Genomic DNA, 21,610 nt, shown 5'->3' on the forward strand with positions numbered 1-21,610 from the left:
TGGCTATGTCGCTGAGGCTGCATCGAAGGCGCGCCTACGTCAACACGACAATTCAAAGTGCTTGGACATTGAAAAGCTTTGGTAGCGACAGGCAGCAGTTTAGTTTTTGCTAGGCCGATGGATACCAAAAGAACATGACGAGTATCGGTCGTTGACTAGGAGATGGGTGCAAGGGAAGATATATGTACACAGTAAGTAATAATAATGAGCCATTAGATGTTTAACAGTAAACGCTTTGACCTGAGGTGGGCTTGCAGATTTACTACCCATTTTCGGTATGACAAGGGATTGGCAAAGAAAATAAAAGAAACGTGTCTGTCCGAACTGTGTCCGTCAGTAGGGATGTGCTCGAACAAGGACGCACACACACTATTGCACATGCGCAAGGATACCGTACTATCTGATTCGCCATATATGGGTTGTGTCAGCTTGGAAGCTGTTAACAGGGGGATGTTTCTATTTACTTAGGCCATTGTCCGTAGTTGTGTAACGTTTTTTTGGAGTACTCCTGAGTTTATTCATCATACGTTGAAAATATTAGTGCAGGTATTGTAATCGTGTGTCTCGCTCCTTCAGCTTACCAGCCGTGCTACGCCATCAATGACTTGTGAATGCGGAATAACTAAAATGACTGGCTCGTTTGTTTAGTGATTATTTTTTTTACCTGACTAGCGGCATTAGCTAATCAACCAGTTAGTGATCACAACGACAATAACTATTCATGTTACAAGTATCTACGTACGGCCTACGGGTCTGTTAAGCGTTTAACGTTTCCCAGCTTTTATATTTGTAAGACAAGTACAAAGGCTCAATACTGAATTCGTCCGTTATTAAGTCATACACGTACTTTACACGCTATAGGACGTGCGTCAAACATAGCCACTCAGATTAATCTACGTTGTACGCTCTTTTACCTATATTAAATAAAGGAAACGAATACAGTCTATAGTCGTGGTCGATAGCCACAGGCTCCGTTTGCTCGACAAATGGTGATTCGACGTTCGGGTCAACGGAATAGCAGTCTCCTTTTTATGATGACATCTTTCTGCATTCTCTGCTGTTGGTAGAATTCTTCAGCTGTTTCCTTCGGTGCTCCTGCTGCCTGTTACTGTATATAGAAGTGTACAGAACAGCGGGACATGGTCGCGAAGCAATCGCCGATCGGTCAAGGTTAAAACGTGCAGCTCAACCAGCTAGAAACGGGCGTCTGCTTGGGTACAAACCTTGGGTTATCGCCGCCGAAGACGGCAACGTACGCTGGTGTCTAGCCTAAAAAGATCCCCAGATTTGTCTTTGCTCACGTATTAGTTACAGTCTAAGGGAGCAGGAACATACACGAGCAAGCCAGCATGGACAAGTCCTACGAATCGCCATCAGGACGGGCTGACTGTGAGACAACGAGCCGTTCTGTCTTTCTTCCATTTGGTTTGTAGGTCATGGACTGCTGCGCGAGTGTACAAGGCCAGCTTTCGTTGCTACTAAAGTCTGATGTTGAATACAGTAGCCTGCGTGGACACAAGAAGTGTTCGGTTACTGCTTGGATGGAAGCATCGCCTGGTGAAACAATAAGTGAATTCAGCGGTGACAGTGACGGCAGCACAAAATGTCGCAGTGATAATGGGCCAAATGACGTCGCACGATCATAGTAGTCAATTAGGTTTGGCTCGTAAACGACAAAGGCGCGAACGAACGATAAGTAACTGGACGAGGACAGAACGACAGCAGTGGCTCACTACTTAGTGGGCCGTCATGGAAAGACATACAATGTAATAACGGCAACAACAACAACTATATTAATAGCTAGGGTTCAATGTAACAAGAATAGAAGACGACAAAAACAACGGGAAACAGGAGCGCGCGGTGGCAGCAGCTCTGGTGCCACGAGCAAAAACTCGGGGCATTTTGTTGTAGTCGTAACAGTTGTACAGGGAACAATGGCCACATTCAGGGAATGAACGCAGGCAACAAGCTCTCGACTTGCAACACGAGGATATTGAAAAGGGCGAATGGTCTTTAAAATGTCAAAAAAAAATAGAAAGGATGATCTCAGGCAGAATACGAAGGCCTGTTTGTCAAACTGGGTTAAATCTACTCAGCCAGCGAGAGGGGAATTAGTAAACAGAGGTTTAGAAGCGTATGGAATTGCGTGCACTTCGAAGGAATAAAGGTAGTAAGAGGAAGAACTGATACAGGTGATGGCTGAACGAAGAAACGACGCAGGGAGGAGCTCAACAAACTGAAAACGAAAAGTTTATTAATATATAAGGCGGTAAAGTAAGTGGAAGCCTATAAATAAATCAAAAATTGTAACTAACAGTATGTTTATCGAAGTCAATTTTTTCTAGCATAGCATGCCTTGGCGCACTTAACTCATGTCTATTTTCCACATCTCATGCTGCGTTGCTCGAGTCCATACCTGCAGACCTTTTAGGTTAGACTCAACACAGAAACAACAAGGGAAACGATTTTGCACCAGTAGTTGAATAATAGGCGCGACCTCTGACTATGAACAGGAAAATAATGTTGAAAAGAAAATACGCGTTACACATTCAATGGCTTGTTTAATATGCTCCTCTATATTGCCTCTCAATCGCCTTCCCCTTCAATTGCTTTTTCTCTTTAAAACTTTATATCCTTGTAAAGCTGCGGAGAAAGCGAATGGAAGAGGTATAGATTTTTTCGTCCTACTGACGGCCTCCTTCTACCACCACTGGTGCTCATCGATTAAGGTTAAGAGCGCAATTCCTTTATTCCAAAGCATTAAAGGAAGGCTTCTGTCCTCTCTTGCTATTCTGCTTACCCCCTTCCTGCAGGGCAAACTCAAAGCTTTCGATAATTATAACCGCTTTTACGCCTCCGCCACCTGCGAGAGGTACCAACTGCTCAAGACATCAAGGGTGATGCGTCTAGAATTAGGTGGAATGGCAAATAGGACTAGGGAACAGAGCATATGGAAGCAGGCGAGCAACTAGACCATCCTGGAGCGACGATAGAATAGCAGCGTAGTTCAATTCGGAGTCTAATGCCAGATTGGAGCGCAATTACTTTGTCGAACGACGTTGTCCATATGCATGGATTTGCCTGTCTAAAACGTGGCTAATCCCAGTCGGCCTGTATATCGGGGCTTCCCTGCTTGGATGAATGAATTACGCATAGATTTGCTATTAGTGATGACGCTTCCGATCATAGCTGGGCACCAGGCTGGTAGGTCGGCTCTTCAGCAAGCACAGGGCAACTTAACGTTAGCCGTGTGCAAGATGAGCAAACAGTTGCATCGTAAAAGTAAGACTTTTGAGCCGTCATTATCAAGCGGATGGTGTAACATGTACTATTGTTTGTTGCGCTGTATACAATTTGGTTTGGGTAGTAGACAGTATGGATTCGCGTAGCTACTGGGCTGTGGCATGCCATACTGTGCATCATATTATTTTATGTCATGCTGTGTAAGACGGTCTCCGATAAAGTAAGGGACGTGTCTTTGACCGGCTGCCCTTGTTAGGTGTGTGTTTAGCCTCTGAGCCGTTTACTGTGTGAATTGCTCTACGGCCGATAGCTTAATGAGGACCCTGGCCGACTATTATATTGCATCGGGGCACATCGGTGGCACGGACACCTTACTCCCGTCGCCACCTATATTATTAGTGGCTTATTCCAAAACCTAGCAGATGCCCCTTTGGTCTCTGGGCCTAAGGGAACGGTGTGGCTAAATGTAGTGCCGTTACGTTTGACCAAGTAACAAAGTAAAACAGACGGGCAACGGAACGATGAAGCCGATGCGTGCTACGTACTTTACAGTATGGCGGTTCAAGTCAGACTAAGTATAGTTTGAGTTGCTAGAAGGCGAATAACTCTGCTCACTAATGGAATTATGTCCGAATCAGTCGGTACTTTATTGGGATATTTGAAATCGGGGTATTGACTCACATGAGGGAAATCTGCTAGATTATAAAGGAATACAGTTCGCATCCAGAGAAAAGAAGTCGTCCTGCGTTGGCGTGTCCTTCAGTGAATTATATTTTAATGGTGTAGCTTGACCACAGTAGCTCCTCGAGGACCATGCGAGTCGGCCATCATGAACCTTCTTCTGCTTTCCGCTGAGTCACGCTCTTTCTGTGTCCCCCTGGTAGCGGTCACAATCCGTTGTCCATTGCCTGCTTCCACATAGGCATAGTGAATCCGGCCTTCAAGAAGCCCTTGCCGGTAGGCTCTCTATTTCAAGGCACGACTCTTCATACATGTCTAGGGCCGTGTAAGTACATTGTTGTCGGGAAGCTTCGAACTTCGACTCCCTTTCCTTCTTTGTCCTTTCTGGGCATTGCACGCCGAGTGTTTCTAGAGTTCCATGCCTCTGGGACTCTTCTCCTTTGGGGTGCCTCCATTTACAAACACTCCTAATAGATGTTTTGTCCTTCAGCATTTTATGACTTGCTAGCGGCTATAGAGCGGCTAACCGCCATGTCGAGAAAATGACCAGAATACGGTTCGAAAGGCCGTAAGTAATTCGACATAGGTACATAAGGCTAGTGCTGCTTTCGATGTCTTTCTCGTGTAATCTCGATACTTACGGCGCTAAAGCTGGTCGCTAATGCCGTTCAGTGAGCCAGCTGCATGCTCCACTAGCTTTCAGAACATCTCAGCTAGCCTGAGCTAAGCAGGACAAAAGGAACAAAGCCCTAGCGCCATTTACCTTAGCCGCGGTGACTGCTAGTCTCGCTGTCATACCGCAGACATCGATATACCAAGGACAGTTACTTTGACGATGGTCACCAGTGACGAAATAACACCTTGAAGAAGGCAGGGTGCAGTAACCTCCTTACGCTATGGGCCCAAGAAAGGTAACAGCTCTGTCTGAAATACTTCTCTGCACCGGCTGCGATGTAAATGAATGTGTATATGAGGCCGTAAGCTATTGCTGGCTGTTTTCTCGTTGTTGTTTCCGTAACTAGTTTCGGCTATTGACACATGACGGGAACAGTTCCGTAGAATGGAAGTAATAATATATACGTCTCAGTTTGGCTTACCTTCGTTGACTGCCTTTGCCATTTCATCATTTCTAATTGTGTGCTACAATCGTCTGGCAGTTTGTTAAACACGGTGACAAGCCTACCAACCGTGACAAGAGCAGCCACTGAAATCGTACCACGTCTTTTCCTTCGGTAAAAATATAAATGCGATGAAATCATCGGCTGAGTAGGTGGCAGCAGTCGACACGAAGCGGGAACATAGAAAAATTCGACTCCTCTGCTTAGTGAAATGTGTATCGATTCGATATTTTCCCTATTGCAATTTCCCCAAGCCCGACCCGGTTCCCGTACGATCAAACGATCAATAGGCCCACGGAAATTATCCGGTGTTTTGTTGCTGTTGCCGGTGGCCTTGGAATATATAGAAAGCTGTAGGGTTGTCTAGGACGGGTTAGAAAATGAAACAAAATGTGCAGGCAGGGCGAACGGCCTTCAAAATGGTTCGCTTTAGTAACAGAAAGGCTCCAAGGTCGTCCTGCTCGAACAGACTGTTAGATTTATGTGTTGAAGTGTTAGCTCACGTATCCGAGGAGTAGGTCCAGAATTTGTAGAAACGAGTAGAACAACAGAAAAAGAAAGCTGTTGTTTGCATGGAGTGTCGCACGATAATATTAACTGTATTGTTAATACAGTTAATATTCCCAAACGTCGTTGATACAAACAACGAGCTCTAAGAAGCTGCTGTAGTGGTATTTTAATGTATATAATGATATACCAAACTAGCCAAACGTCGAAATCCTGTGTGGGAAAGATTCAAGGGATAACATTAGAATTTGCATGGATGATTGGGATACAGGGAGGGTAGTGGGTTTCAGACTAATTTGGCTGACAGGTTGTTTTTTTTTCATTATATTCTGTAAGGTCTTTTCGAGGTAGACGGGCGCTCTATTTGACGATTACGTCCAACCAGTTGAATTGGCATTTATATCTAGATTAAAAGTAACACTGTAAACCTCGGCCAACGATATGCAACCCGATTGCATCTATGATCACCACATCTGTAAGAGCTGCTTGTGTTTCGCTGTTAACTAATATTTTCTATATTCACGTATTGTACGTTTTCGATTGCTTGTTTTCTCCTGCGTCGCTTTACATGGTAATGCGCCGAGTTTCGGCGCATATAATTATACTGATTTGAAGGTCATGTAAATGTGCTGTAGGTTCTTCTTCTAAGACATTCTGTTCATGTCACAGCCACTGACCTACGTGAGTCTGTAGGCATACGATAATTACGTTAGTGTCACGAACAACTTTCTTCTACAAGAAATAATTGCCACCCTTTCTGGTGGGCCGCCGCCCAGAGGCAAAGACGGATTTCGGGCTTTGCCATTTCTTCCTATTCAGTCAGTCTTTTGTGTTCTTTTGGAACATAAACATTTTTACGATGTATGCATGCATTTTACGAACAACGATGTATGCATGCTAATCCGCTTGCCCAGCATCGAGCACGCATGCCTTCGTGCAGTGTCTCCGCTGTGTTGGAGTGTTGAAGTCTGCTCCAATCACTTGACCCTCTTGTTAAACGTGTCCAAACCCTCCGGCTCGCAAGTGGACATATACGCCAGTTGACCTGTTGTTGTTGGGGGCTTCAACAACTTTCGAGCGCCTGCTCACGCTTAGTTGGAGTCCCGGCCGCTGATAGCTGCTAGCTGTTGTGGTCGGCAGGACCTCAGGAGCTTTGCCGACTAGAAGAGAGTATGTAGAGTTAGTAACATACAATAGATAGAGCTGCCTATCTCTGCTGTTGTCTGCACGACGGTGATAGCACAATTACACGAATGTTCATTTGGCACGTATTAAAGGTATCCACTACCATAATCATAAGAGAGAGAGCTGTTCTTCGTATTGAATACAGTCGGTGACTGAGACGCACGAACGGTCCCGGAACTTAGAAGGCCCTGTGAAGAGTACCCTTAAGTAAAAACGATGCGTTCTTTATCACTCGTTGTTACTAGTGGCCCTTATTCGAGCCTCTGCATTGCAAAGATGCGGTGCATCATATGATTTAGATTGCGTAAAGTAGTCATATATTGCAGTGATAACATATGTTATGCATCCATTTGAGTGTTGTTGTATAACAAATGCAACAATGTATCACCTATAGAAAACTGCATCCTGCGCCTACCGTCGACGGCTAACCTAGCCGGTATGATAATGTTTCTCTAGCTATCTTCGGCCATAGAAATGGTTACCGCTATTAGTTCATACATTAAAACGATTGCGAGTTTTTCACTAAAGGTGTTTTTCTTTCACTGTAAAAGCCGTGCATTCGAAGCATTGCACTTAAGAAATTAAACGTTGTTAAAACTTCTTCGGCCGATAGCAAACACATCGCCAGAAATCACGACCAATAGCAACGAATAGGCGATGCTTTTTTTTGTCCTTTGTTGATTTTTGTCCTTTAACAGCGAAAGCGTCGTCAAATTTTCTCACTGGGCTATTAGGCTGTTGGGCCCCCTTCGATCGCACCGGTGCTGCTTACCTATGTTGGTTGAAACGTATGAAATGTTTACCGTCATCTTAATTGGCGTTATCGCTTCAAGTCTTCTAATGCACCATTGGCCTATTTTGGCATTGATAGATAAGCAAACGGGTCCGCTGTACGTACGTACATCTCGCAAAGTTCCTATCGGTATAGGCATATATATGATAAAGTAGACTCAATTAACGGCTGTCTTCGAAGCTGATGTAATACGATTTACTGGTGATGTGGTGGTAACACTGCAGTAAACAAGACGTCCAGAACGCTCGCTCACAACTGTTTGTTCACGTATCTACGTATAGCCCGCGTCGGTAGGAACTGTACTCAGTGGAGTTAACAATTGGCTTGATCTTGCCGAATAGTTCTGTCCAGCCTATCTACACATTCTACAGTTTAACTAGGAGAAAGGCGAGATATAGAAACACAGTCACAACGATGTTTCTACGCCTTCTCTGGATATGTAAAGCCAATGTAACAAGGTCGTTTCCCTCCACACAATTGAGCCTAAGTAAAATAATACATTTTGTTTTCTTTTTTATCCTTTTTTTTCGGACCCGTTTCTGTGGGCTTCCTCGTTTTGGCTGTCTATTCTCTCCGTATCATCAGACTTTTCTGACTGGTTGCGTCAAAAGGCATCGTTTTGCTTTCGCGGCTCCTCACCTAGGCCGCGAAGACTGCTATCGGTCTGGGCCGACGCACACGTCGATGCCCTAGAAAGATTTCGTTTCGCTGCTGTTGACTGACTTCCGCCTTCTAATCTCCGCCTGGGCGCGCTAATATTCGTATGTTGCTGGTTGCATACTTTTGATGACCGCACGTAATTTCCCGTTCAGGTCTGAGAATATATGAGCTTTACTTGGCTGTCGGCTCATCTAACGCATGCTTAGGGCACATAAGTAGCTGGTGCTACGGACAATTTCCTAAATATTCCTTCTTTTAATTTTCTTAGTCTTTTTTGCTATCTGCCTATTTCGAGACGACGAGGGACAAGGACCTCGCTAGTGTTTTGTGCCTTAATCGACATGAGCCTTCTTTAAAGGCTGAGATAACAATAAAGATGCTGTGTTGTGTGTTTCTTCACGTCACGGCTAGACAAACGGCTATTTTTCGATCGCTTCCGTAGCAGGTAGAAAAAGATGGAGGATGAGGCGTAAATTTGAAGACTTCTATTGCCATCTAGCGGCAACCAGAAGAACTGTGTACGTTCAGCCAACAGAGTTATACAGCTGCGATTTTCTTTTTGTTATATACTGATGTGGCAGCAGCCAAGCAAACCAGTTAGTGAAATCGTTATAATACTTCTGTGCTAAACAGTGTCTGACTGTCAATAGCATCAACCTACGGAACTGCTCCGTGCGACGAGCGCATAAGCAGGTCGTACCTTTGCACTTAGCCTAGAAACAGTTCGGTTTTTTGTGTATGTAATTTACGTGCGCCATGTGGGGTGGAGTTCAAATGTCCTACATTATGGATAGAAATCGTGATTACTGAGGATGAACACGATGGGAATTTATAGTATTAATAATAATTATCATTACAGTAACTATAATTATCATGTCTAAACAGAGCAAGAATAAATAAATAAATAAATAAATAAATAAAAAAAAAGTAAATGTCAGTAGTCGACTTATGAGATTACAGTGTGTGGTATGTACAAACAATTGAGTAAGAAATACCTTTTATTCTTTGCCGCAATATGTGTTGATGCATGTTGAAAATCCATGATCTAACTACAAGTTATAATTTTGTAACATGTGTGTCTGAAGTTACAACATGCATTTTCATGAACAGCCGTAACGTTCATGCTGTCATATTCACACTCATCCTGCAAATGCTATCATATTTACACATAGCAAAAACTGAGTCGCTTCGTCTGGAGCTGCTGCACCTCAGGTGAAACCTCTCGAGAACAACAATAATGATCAGCCGGTAATTATTAAACCTAACCTAATCAAAGCTATTTATTGTTTCTCGCACTTTCAGGCATCTGATCAGCCGAGCTGGCATAGCAAATTAAACGGAGCTGGCTCAGGGGGAAGCGTAGCCAACGGGGGCGGAGCTGGGGCCGTGATAGTGCCAAATGGGAGTAGTGGCGGCGGTGGAAGCGGGGGTGCCGGAACGATACCGACGGTGGCGCCTGGGGACGAAAAAGCGCTTGTATTGGCCCCAACCCCCGACCAGATGATGCTGGCTACCATTGACTCGAACAATGCCCCATCTTCCCCCGATGGCAACTCAAACGCAGGCAACAATACTAACGACAACACCCAGGTCGCTAGAAACAACGGTAAATAGCTAGCTGATCGTTTGTTGGCCGTTTACGACATTCAACTCAATGGAATTACATAGTGAAGCAAAACTTTCCAGATAGTCCAAACAAAAGAGCGCTTTAACTGTTCGAAAACAAAAGCTTTTTTCAAACTGTTTCTTGCCTTACCCTACATAACAGGCGTCGAGGAAGGGTAAATATGTCAATAGGATCAATAGCAATTCACAGGGCGATGCGTCACTTCAACATGGTAGGGGCATTCTCTTGGGGTATGTCGGTAAGGTGCAAATGGCAGAGGATAGGTCGACAGAGAAGCTGTGTTTGCTAGCGACCTGGCCTTCGTTCAAAGGTTCAAACCTTTGTTCGACTTAATCGCCTAGTGACTGGAGTTGTATATTTTATAGTAAACAATCGAAAAAGTCTGTTAAAATTTTCCAGATCTATTTAGTTCAAGCGAACCATTTTCAGAGCCATAATTTGTGATAAAAATTTGTGAATATATAGCACCTTCGGTTCACTCAAACGATTATCATCCACTAAGAACATGTAAGCACTACTCAGCCCTAGTTTCCTGTCTCAATAAAGAAGAAGAAGCAATCTTAATTTGTGAGGTCAAACCGCGTTTCGCAAATACCCCAGAACAGTTATTCGAACGGCATCGCCGGGTGACGACGTGCTCCGAACTGTGGAATCTGAAAAAGACAAAAAAAAACACGACACTTTTTATATTCCTTGCAGTTTTCTTTTTGAAGAGAACACTACACGTCTAGTAAACCGACGAGCATTTAGGTCTTGAGCCAACTAGCCACTGTCTGTCATGTAATATCGGTTGTTACGATAGTATCGTTCTAGTATCTCAATGATCAGCAGGCTGTAACAGTTCTGTCATCAGAAAGTAGACAAAGATAGGTATTAGGAGATCTTTGCCACCAAATGTACTTCTTTTCGTACTGCGATCATTGTCGATGTTAGTCAGCTTACCGTTGACTCGAAGAGCCCAGTCCGTATGGGGTCGACCGATATGCAAGAGGATGAAAAACAGACATTCATCAACTAGCGCGCCATTGCATTTGGACCGACCTAGTAAAGAAGATAAATAATAGCATATTTGTCTTTACTAGTGATTGTATTAGTTTGCAATTGAACATCGTAGCCTCAGAGAATACTCAGAAGTTACTGCTGTTTGAATATGTCGTATAAAGGGAAACTATCCGTCGAATAAAGCTTCGAGCTGAGCTATTTGTTTGGATGTCGTTGGGTCGTGTCAAAGATTTGTTCGGGTTCTAAGATTCAAACAGACTCAGACCTAACTGAAAGTGGCGCGTTTTCAACTTAGCTGACTGATAAACCCTGCGGGAACTCTAGACGCCCAAAACTTTTTTGAATATGATGAATTCGTACGTATGTAGTCACTGCGATTGTGCAGCACAATGAAAAAAAAATAACCCTGATAGCGGCGATGATTTGTGACTCACACATGTAGGTTCAAAAATGTAGCGAGGTAAGATGGCGTGACTTTCGAGTTTATGATATTTGTATCTCACAAATGACCTTCTGGATACTCTTCACATAGCAGTGATAAAGGTCCTTTAAAGACCTCTCCTTGAACTGTTTCACTTGAGTTATATCTATAACATATCTTGCATATTTCGATCCAATCTATTCTATTTCTTGGCACCTTCATGTCCTCCGGAACTTCAGTGAAGGGTAACGGAAGCGCTTCATCGCAGAACGGAGGCTCTGGCGGGGGCGGTGCGAACAACAACATTCTGCAGAACGACCTAACCGCTTTGTTGATCAATCACCTGGCGGCCATTGGCGCGCCAGTCTACACGAAGGATCTCGTGAAGGCGCTCGGTCTCAAACACAAGCGCGAAATAAATCCGATCCTTTATCGGCTGCAGGACCGGGGAGTGCTCTCGAAGGTGTGGGACACTCCACCGGCGTGGACTCTCGTGCCAGGAGGCAACCTGGCTGACTTGCAGGGCATCGAAAGGAGTCTCAATAACAAGAAACAAGTCAGTATAGCACGTAGTCGATTAAGTCATCGAAAAAACACGAATAGAGTTTATGCACATTAAAACGCTCACAATGACCCTAGTCTATTATAATAGCAAGTTATCAAATGGGACTCGTGCCGCAAATACAGATGTGTCTGTCGTTTCTTTTGATAGGTTTCGGTTATGTATTAAAAAGAACCGACGTGTAGTGCAAGTATTTTTTCTTGACATTTGGCCGCAACCAATAGCACGGCATTTCGGCTTTCGCTTGAATATTTCGCTTACTTCGGGTACGTTTTTTTCGTCTGAGACCTTATTGAGCATTTTCGCTCAAGGTATCTTTCCGTATCAGGAACACTCGTGTATTCCGCCAATCGTTGTAACACTTTTTCGCTCCGCTTCCTTTGTCTTTGTGATTCATGTCCTTCATATTTAGGCTGAGCTCCCTGCGGCGCCCTCGTACGAGGAGAACGGACAGACGAATGAGTATCCCGCGCTACCGGCCCCTCCCGGTGCTGCAGCAGTGATCCCCTCCGTACCGCCTGGTGGCCCCGTACCCGGAGTGCCCGGAGTTCCCGGAGTACCAGGCGCTGGCGTGGGGGGCGTGGTCGGAGGCGTGGCGACCTCCGGTGTTCCCGGACTGCCCGGCGTCCCCGGGGTACCCGGCGTTCCCGGAGTGCCCGGCGTTCCCGGGGTCCCTGGTCTGCCCGCCCACTTGGGTCCCCTGCCCGCACAACATCTGCTTGCTCAGCAAGAGCTACTCGGCCGCAAACAGAACGCTAAAATGACGAAGATGGCGCGTCAGCAGACGACACTCAGCCCGCAGCAGGCGGAGATCCTACGCCTCAATCAGGCATTCGCTCAGATGTTGATTCAGCAGCAACAGGCAACTGGCATCCCAGTGATGCTACCTCCAGGTATCGTAATCATAGCGATTAGGGAAGAGCGGGTGCTGTTGTCCCGTCTGTCTTTTACGTTCCTGCCAATGTTTGCCAATACGACCTAATGATCTTTGTCAAAATTCGTTTGTTTTTTAATTCTGGAGAGAAATTTATGAAAAGTTTATGGAAGCTTTGTTATGTATGCTGTTATGGAAGCATTATGAGTGGGTTGCACTGGACATTAATACTAACTTGATTGATGAGAAACTGAATGAAAGATTGCTGAAATAAGTAACCTAAAAAATGTTTATCGTATATACTTTGAACGAAAATTTGCTATATTATTAGAGAAGGGTACATATATCGAAATATAATATCCACATATGAATCAGAAATCTTTACGTCTTGGTTCCCCTTAATCACATCGCCATTTTTGTGATCATTATTTTCATTTACTTGTTTATTTGCCTTTACCTTTCTTTGTCTCTTTTTTAGTTTGTTCTTTATTGTTCTCCTTAGCTCATTTGTCTGCTATTGTTGTTATTACTATTTGGCAGGTGTGTGTTTTCCGAATGTGAAGATAACGCAGCAGGTGATGAGCCAGACGGTGGAAATGGCAGCGGCCGCGTACGCGGCAGCCGCCGCAGCAAACGGTGGCCACATCGGGCCGCAACAGCTGCACATGATGCAGCAGGCGCAGCAGATGCAAGCCGCAGCTGCCGCCGCCGCGCTGGCAGCTCAACAGGCAGCAGCACAACAACAGGCGCAGCAGGCCGCCCAGGCCCAACAGGCGGCCGCCCATGTAGCCCATGCGGCTCACGCAGCGTCACACGGCGGCCATGGCGGCGGGGGGCATGGACACGGGGGGCCGGGTGGGCACGGCGCTCACGCTGGCCATAGCCATGCTCTCGCCGAGCACCAGCACGCGGTAGCAGCAGCCGCTGCCCATGCGCACGTCGCCGCCGCCGCAGCCGCAGTCGCGGCCGGCGCCCACCCGTTGCAGGCCACGACTCAGCAAGTTGTGGCGCAGCAGCAAGCGCAGGCGGGCGCTGGGGGCGGTGGTCCCGGCGGAGCTGGCGGTGGCGGAGGCGCTGGAGGAGGCGCCATTGATCATCAGCACCAAGCCGCTGGCGCACTAACCGCCAATGGGCAGCCGCCAGCAAGTAGCGCTCAGGCTGGCCATCAGCATGCACAAGGCCACGCGATCCACTCCGGCGGCGGGGGCGGCAGCGGATCGGGCGGAGGAGCCGGGGCTCACCCTGGTGCCGGCGCACATCCCGGTCAAACAGCCGCTGGCGGTGGACAAAGCAACACTGGGTCCGGCAATTCGGGTCCGCCCGCCTCCACGCCGGGACCACAATCGATCTCGAAATTCCCCAGCTATGCGTCCCTCACGAAGAACCCCGTGAGCGCGTTCCACGAGTTTGGACAGATGCAGCATGTCGAGGCGAAAATCGACATCGTCGCAACGGATGGCCCTCCACACAATCCGCGTTTTAAGGCTGTGGCGTTCCTCGACAAGAAGCCAGTAGCAGAAGCATGGGACAAGACAAAAAAGGAAGCGAAACACCAAGCCGCAGAACTCGCTTTCCGAAAGTTGGTTGCCTCTGGGGCGCTTGCATCCGACGTGCCCTCACCGGAGACCGACATCCTTTCCTCAACTGATGATAGCATACCGATGTTTGACATAATCGCCGCGTTGGGCCATCGAGAGTTCTCGCAGAAGGTGTTGGAAGTACCTGAATACGTTGGCGGGCGCAAAGTGCTTGCGGCGCTCATCATGCGCTGCGCTCAGACCGATAAGCGAGGGACGGTGGTGTGCTTCGGCACAGGATCTCGCTGTATTACTGGCGAACAACTTAGCCAGGACGGCACGGTCGTCAACGACTCGCATGCCGAGGTTATCACTCGCAGAAGCTTCCTGCGTTTCCTCTATCAGCAGCTGAAAGGCTATAAGACAGGGGAAGACCATCCGATCCTCGAGCCTGTCGATAACCCGACCCAGGGAGGGCCCAGTCTCCGCATCAAACCGCAGGTGTCGTTCCATTTGTATATCTCAACGGCGCCTTGTGGAGACGGTGCTCTGTTCGCGCACACCACCAAACCAGATGACAAGAACAAGCAATGTGGAGAGGACGCTTCTAGCGCGCACCATCCGCTCTTCACGAAGAGCTGTCAAGGTCTCCTTCGTACCAAACTGGAAGCAGGCGAAGGGACTGTACCCGTGGACGTGAGTACCGATTATCAAACGTGGGACGCCATCTTGCAAGGGGAACGACTACGCACGATGAGCTGCTCCGATAAGATCGCCCGTTGGAATGTGCTGGGCATGCAAGGTGGCCTGCTCTCACACTTCTTACAGCCTGTGTACTTATCCTCCATTACGCTCGGGAACCTCTATCATCACGGTCATCTCTCGAGGGCCGTGTGTTGTCGCCTGGAGGGGGAGCCCTCGTTAAACTCACAGCTACCCCCACTGTTTTCGCTGCAACATCCGATCTTGGGCTGCGTGTCAGGACATAATCCGCCACGTGACACCGAAAAAACGAAACCATATTCGATCAACTGGTGTGTAGGCGATGAACGGCCCGAAGTAACCAACTCTGGCACGGGCATGCGCCAGGACCGTAGCGGTACCAATCTCGAGTCGCGCGTGTCCAAGGCCTCGCTGTTCAACCTATTCAAGGACGTCGCCGAGCAGTTCGGTCGCCAGGACCTCATCGGCAAAACGTACGGCGAAACGAAGCAGAGTGCTGACGCCTACCAGACCGCCAAGAAAGTGCTGTTCGACAGATTCCTGAAACTAGATAGAGGGCGCTGGGTGAGGAAACCACCTGAAGAAGAGATGTTCCATTAAGAAGGACAAAAAACCGCTAATCTCGCTTTGAGCCGCTCCCCGGGATGAACGACTGTGAGACAACGACGGCCGGTGATTGAGGATCCGGTCGATCTGGTTCAAATGTCAGTTAATAATCACTCGATATAAACATTCCGTACTGAACAAATCGGTTAACTAGATCTCGGGAGTTTATGACACGTGCGCCGCTAATAATGATAGCGACGACATAAAGCCGTCCCTTGATTGATCATGAGCAAACTGTCAATCGGGGTATGTAGTGGCCTGGTGCATGATCGCCAATGGTCTGCGCGCTAGCCCCGAAGTATCCTCAGGGGCATCTGCAGGTTTCTCTACAGTTGATCACCCCATAACTCCAGGGCTATCCCCAGTACCTCTTTCAACATCTATGAGGTCGGCGATAGTATTCAAACCGATCAGTAGACATGAAAAATAGAAAAGAATTAATTGTGAATTACAGGACCAAATAGTTTTTGGACTCTGTCCTTGCGTACGGCCCCCAATTCAGAATCCTAGAAAGAAACTGATCAAGGATTTTTTCATGAAACACAAGTCGATCAGTCGTTGATCCCTGCGGCGAGACAGAGCATCGATATGAAATTACCGTGCACTATTTCTCTTCTATCTGTAATCTATATATTTATATTTCTATGTATTTCTTCTGACTACGTGAGTAAGTTCTTGTGCTCTGCAAGCCCGATATGCTTGGCGAGTGGCCCCCTAGGCGCTCGCGGGGGCTCTGCTCGCCTTGGCCGCCTCAATGGCAATTAATAATGATGGTGTGTTCGAATTCCCTATAGCCACCAGTAGGCACTAGACGAGTTGGGTCACCGCCTCTCGCTGCGCAAAGAGGGCCTGGCCCAGTGGCCGGAACGGTCTGCCCCGCACGGACTGACTAACCGATTCATCAAAAGACAAACAATCCAACAATAACAATAACATAACAATAATAGTAATAATAACAACTGCAAACTGGTAAACTTTCTACGAAAATGAGTCAGTAAAAAAAAATCAAGACAATCAATAGAATAACGATGAAACGCAATAGCTCTCAAAAATAGGGAATACCAACCGAAAGCAAAACATCTACAGAAATTACACAAATTAAGTAAAAAAATAGAGTGCAAAGACGAAACAGAAATTAATAACAAATCAGAAAAAAAAAACACCGTAAAAACAATATTTAAACGCGAACAAAATCAGCCACGTAACAAAACCATAGCAGATCGTTCGTCTGATCCTCATTTTCGCCTCAGGCACCGTTTATGTACGGTAGCGTCTGCGGTGAATGGGTAGGGAAGATGCACTGGTGAAAAGTTTTGAAAAAATTATCAAAGCCAACATACAGCAAGCTTGGAAACAACCAAAATCCAAAGCTCGATTTCGATATAACTTAATTTTGGTGCAATCGTATGAATGTTATAGTCTGGCAAACCGATCACTAAGAGACAAGTTGGCAAAAAAACGTACGGAATTGTTTGCTTCGCAACTGGCTAGAAATAACATGAAAAATTGCCTATTACTTTGACTGGTATTGAAACTCATAGCAATCGCTAGGTTATTTATCTATAGTCTCTCACCGAGTAAAGAAACCAATTCGGCCACAATGTAATGTTTGTCCAAAAAGTTCCATGGGTGTCCCTATAACCTAATTCCTAATTGTGTCGTTTGTTTACAAAGAGATCTAAACCTTACCAAAAGCATCCTCTCGAATCAGATAGATCTAGCATAATAGCAGTCTCTAACAGGAAATTCATTTTTCCAATTGACATTAGGCCTCTCCGCGACACAGACCGGGACATCAAAACGATGAAAAGAACATTTTCAAACAGAAACGAAAAAAAAAACATTGCATCAATAATCAAAGATAGCAACGATCAATGATCAAGTAAATATCGATTATACAGATAGTATATACAGGAAAATATAAACATGATGGCGAGGAGAAACATTACCAGTACTGTAATTACAATACAACTAGACAATTACTGATTATTAGTTACATGCATCGTAATAATTATCATAACAATAAAAAAAAATAATTACATTAGTACAATTATAATTGCATGAACATTTAATTATAAACAACCATCACTGAACTTGTACTGTTACTATCATACAATGACTGTATTTATTATTGTTATTCAGACAACAACTGAACATTACTGAACGGTATCTCTCCCTATTATGACGGCGAGTAAACAACACACTCTGTACTAATAACAAAAACAATATCACTCTACGACGGTAACTACAAAAATTAGCTAACTAACTCAATATATTATCATCTATACTCAATCTCTCCGCAACTAATATAACTATACTATTAACTAACTGAACAGTGAACTAACTACAAAACGACTGCTACTACTACTACTAAAACTATACTGAACAATTCAACTCAATACAAATCAATCAATCAATCAATCAATCAATCAATTCAATCAACTCAACAATAATGAATAAAATACATGACAACGACATGTCACCTTCTCAATGTCGAGCCCTGCTGAGAACCTGCCGGGTCCGGAGGATGGTGGCCATCCGAGGTGGCCCCGGTCGTCGATAGCCTGCCTTCACTAAAGCTCCATAACGCCCCGAGGGCGGCCAAGACGTCGGGGCAGGGAAGCCACCACGCCGGACGGCAGTTCGCGGGCCAAGGCTCCAAGCGGACGAACATCAAATCGACAACGACAACAACAACAACAACAACAACAACAATAACATGTTACGAACAACACCTGACAAGTAACATTTATGCATTCAACACCAACAGGCTTGAAGAATTTAAGATCAAGTGAAAACAAACAAACAAACAAGCGAATACTTACAATGAAGTACCGAGCGATTATTTCCAGCAGCAAACTCCACAGACAACGAAACCAAAAGAGAAATGACGTTACGTAACGACACCAACGTCAACGTCGACAGCAGCAGCAGCAGCAGCAGCAGCACAAAACAGTCAAAAAAAACAAAAGTAAACTGCAGAATCTCTGTGTCGATCACAGATGCGGTCCCATTTGTGGACGGCTGAAAAACACAGATGCTCATAATCGCTGACAGTAACACCGTTGACATCAAGCAAACGTCAGCGACAGGAACGGTAACAACAAACGTGAAAGCAACTAATATACAACGAAGTAACAATAGCTCGTATCGAACGTCCAATATCCAAAGACCAAAAGAATCTCGAGTATTACTTCTACTACTAGAATCGTACTTGCAAGTAAAAACGGTGTATGCCACACACTCATCATAGCGATGACAATACTACTAATAACACGTGTATGAATTATACGCTCTGAGAAAGCCGATGGATCCACTCCATTACTTCTACTACTGTTAATATAAACATTGTACGTGTATGTAATCATATGTATTCAACATTTTCTGTATGTACCGATACGAATAAGAAGTATATGAGATGCACTGAGCATATTGTCACAACCACACATATATATCTATATATACAGATGCGGCAGCCGGCTAACAATGATGCTATTAGCGTGCTGGTTTGGCGAGAGACTACGTTAGTATCGATGACGATTTTGAGCATATTCTTTATACTGAGTAGTAAATACACTCGGCTGTTGTTGGTCTCGACACCGCGATCACACGTCGTTGACGAGCAGAGTTGGATGGCCATATACCGCCCGCAGTGGTCAGTCATAGCGCGCGAATAATAAACCAACAAGCGTTACAGCCCAGATAATGGATCATCACTGCACACTAGCGGACAGCTACGGGTTAACAGTGACAATGACAACAACGTAAACCTAAAACATGCAAGTATTATTCATAAATAAATCAATGTATTACACCTAGACCTATTTCCGCACATGATCCCTGTCGAAGTAATGGGAGACTATATATATATATATATATATATATATATATATATATATATATATATATATAGATCAGACAACGCTAACGACCCCACAGTTTTATGGAGTCGCCACAGACCACTATAATAATAGTATTACAATAACGTCAATTGCCATGCTGTTCAACATCCTTCGAGACAAACGGAGGGATGACGTCATCGTGCAGTAAACCAACGTTACCAAACTATTCATAACGTGACGAAACACCTATAATTTATTCTGGTTAAAATGTATGCACAACAACGTCAACACGATGGGCCACAGCAGCAGCAGCAGCAGCGGCAGCAGCAGCGGCGGCGGCGGCGGCGGCAGCAGCAGCAGCGACAGCAGCGGCAGCAGCCGGTAAATGAAGCAAATGATGAGACAACAACTGTAATGGAAGCCAGCCAGCCTGCCGTAGCGCGAATCCGTTACACTAATTCAATTATCGATGGCAATTATTCGTTGACTCACTAATTGATGCTGGAGACTATATCGGCTGATTAACTCGCACCTATATATGGACAGCCGCGCCGGCGGCAGCGAACAGCTACACTGAACCGTTCCTCTCTCTGCCGCCGATGCGGACGATGAACGTTTGCCGGCTCTGCGACGTACCGCCAAGAAGGGAAAGCAGCATCAGTAGAAATATATTTATAAATACCTCTTTCTCCATATATACATCTAACCAAAACATATATATATATATATATATATATATATATATATATATATATATTACCATAAACAATAGAGTGGAGCAAACATGTATCCGTAACTAATCGGTAGTGCTCAACAGTGCAGCTCGCTATAACATGATCATGACGCCCGCCTTGGCGTCGAACCGTTTGCGGTGGTGCACCGGCTGTGGCGGTGATGGCGATGAGTGTAATCGCGCTATATTTGCAGTTGGTAATTATGCAGAGGATTTAACCCGACATCATTGTCCATCACCGCCATTGGATAGCGAAGTCGCAATAGCACCGGTTAACCTCAATAAGGCAATTGCCTTTTCTGCAGGACCGCCTCCTTCTGTTCGACAGAAAGTTACGATGGGTGTTTGCGTGTGTATGATTGTGTGAGTGAGTGAGTGTGTGTCTGTGTGTGTGTGGACTGCTGGGGTGATGCTTGATGTTTGTTCATGATACGGCACCCCACTGCAGGCGCCGTTAAAGGCCGTGCCGCCCAAAGGCATCTGGACCCGTCCATGTCCGAGCGACTCGCACGTGTGCTGTTTTTGCCCTGAGTGATCATCGAGAATCGGATCGATTCCGATAGCGCTACAAATACATATATTTGCATATATGATATATTTATATATATACATATGATAATGACATAATAATCTGGCAGATAAATAGTGGTAAGGCATTCTATACACACTCGCACACAAATGAGAAAAGGCGATACAAAAGAAGGCTGTGAGCTGAAAATGCGCGGAAGAAAAGATTCAATATACACATACCCATGCTGAACCGAGCGACTAGAAGCGACAGTTGAATCTTGAATTCTGAACATACAAAAAAGACAAAACTATAAACACAAGCTGCGTGTTAACATAGTTTGACAACTATAATCATCGTCACACTGCGACAGTGACGTCCTTGCTCCTGTGACACCACTTCAATGAAAGCCCCCCTCGAGTCTCGTCGGAACGAAAAGAGTGGGAGTGAGCTTCGTGACGAGCGCATGCGACACACAATTCACTATCGCACTTCATATTGTGTACATGATGATGAGGTAGATGATGACGGTGACATACTACATGTGGATCACCTCAAAATTGACCAACTGACGCGAAGATAACGTGAAGTCCGCGTGGCTGAACAGAAAACAGCCTTCGTCAGAATCACAAGGAGTATCACGTAGCGAACAAAGCAGAAATAATTTATCATTAATTATACTACCCGTATGCAAAGCGCTAATCATTTCCGAAGCAAGCAAACAACGACAATACCGCCTAGCAACAGTGAGGAACCTGCCCCCATGGCATGGGGTATCCTTAATGCCAATCGATGTCGCCATGAACTCGGAAAATCGACAAGTCACACGCGCGAAAATTTGTGAAAGAGAATCCAGAAAATGAAGGGACGAAAGTCCCTGGAGTGGACGAAACAGAACAGTCGTCCCGTCAAAGCCGAACAACCAGCGTCGACACAAGCGTAGCGATTTGAGCAAAATGAACATATATATATATATATATATATATATATATATATATATATATATAT

General features: G+C 45.4%; 1 protein-coding gene and 1 long non-coding RNA gene across 6 annotated transcripts in view; one reads left to right on the forward strand and one right to left on the reverse strand.

Moving 5' to 3' along the window:
• Nucleotides 1-19,343, forward strand: part of LOC111248838 (uncharacterized) — an 88,567-nt gene extending 69,224 nt beyond the window's left edge. For all 5 annotated transcript variants that reach the window (XM_086988446.1, XM_086988447.1, XM_086988448.1 and 2 more), the window contains 4 exons: nt 9,490-9,793; nt 11,477-11,793; nt 12,212-12,692; nt 13,214-19,343. In XM_086988446.1, coding sequence (XP_086844572.1) covers nt 9,490-9,793; nt 11,477-11,793; nt 12,212-12,692; nt 13,214-15,513 — 3,402 coding nt within the window. In that variant the 3' untranslated portion in view covers nt 15,514-19,343. The remainder of the gene's footprint in view (nt 1-9,489; nt 9,794-11,476; nt 11,794-12,211; nt 12,693-13,213) is intronic.
• Nucleotides 9,168-11,480, reverse strand: LOC147755778 (uncharacterized). Its single transcript, XR_015327362.1, has 2 exons — nt 10,757-11,480; nt 9,168-10,467 (listed from the first exon to the last, which is right to left on the reverse strand). It is a non-coding gene; the product is annotated as an uncharacterized LOC147755778 (long non-coding RNA).
• Nucleotides 19,344-21,610: the final 2,267 nt, after the last annotated feature.

This window comes from Varroa destructor, unplaced genomic scaffold (assembly GCF_002443255.2).
Source record: "Varroa destructor unplaced genomic scaffold, Vdes_3.0 BEIS01000004.1, whole genome shotgun sequence".
NCBI classification, from domain to species: Eukaryota; Metazoa; Arthropoda; class Arachnida; order Mesostigmata; family Varroidae; genus Varroa; species Varroa destructor.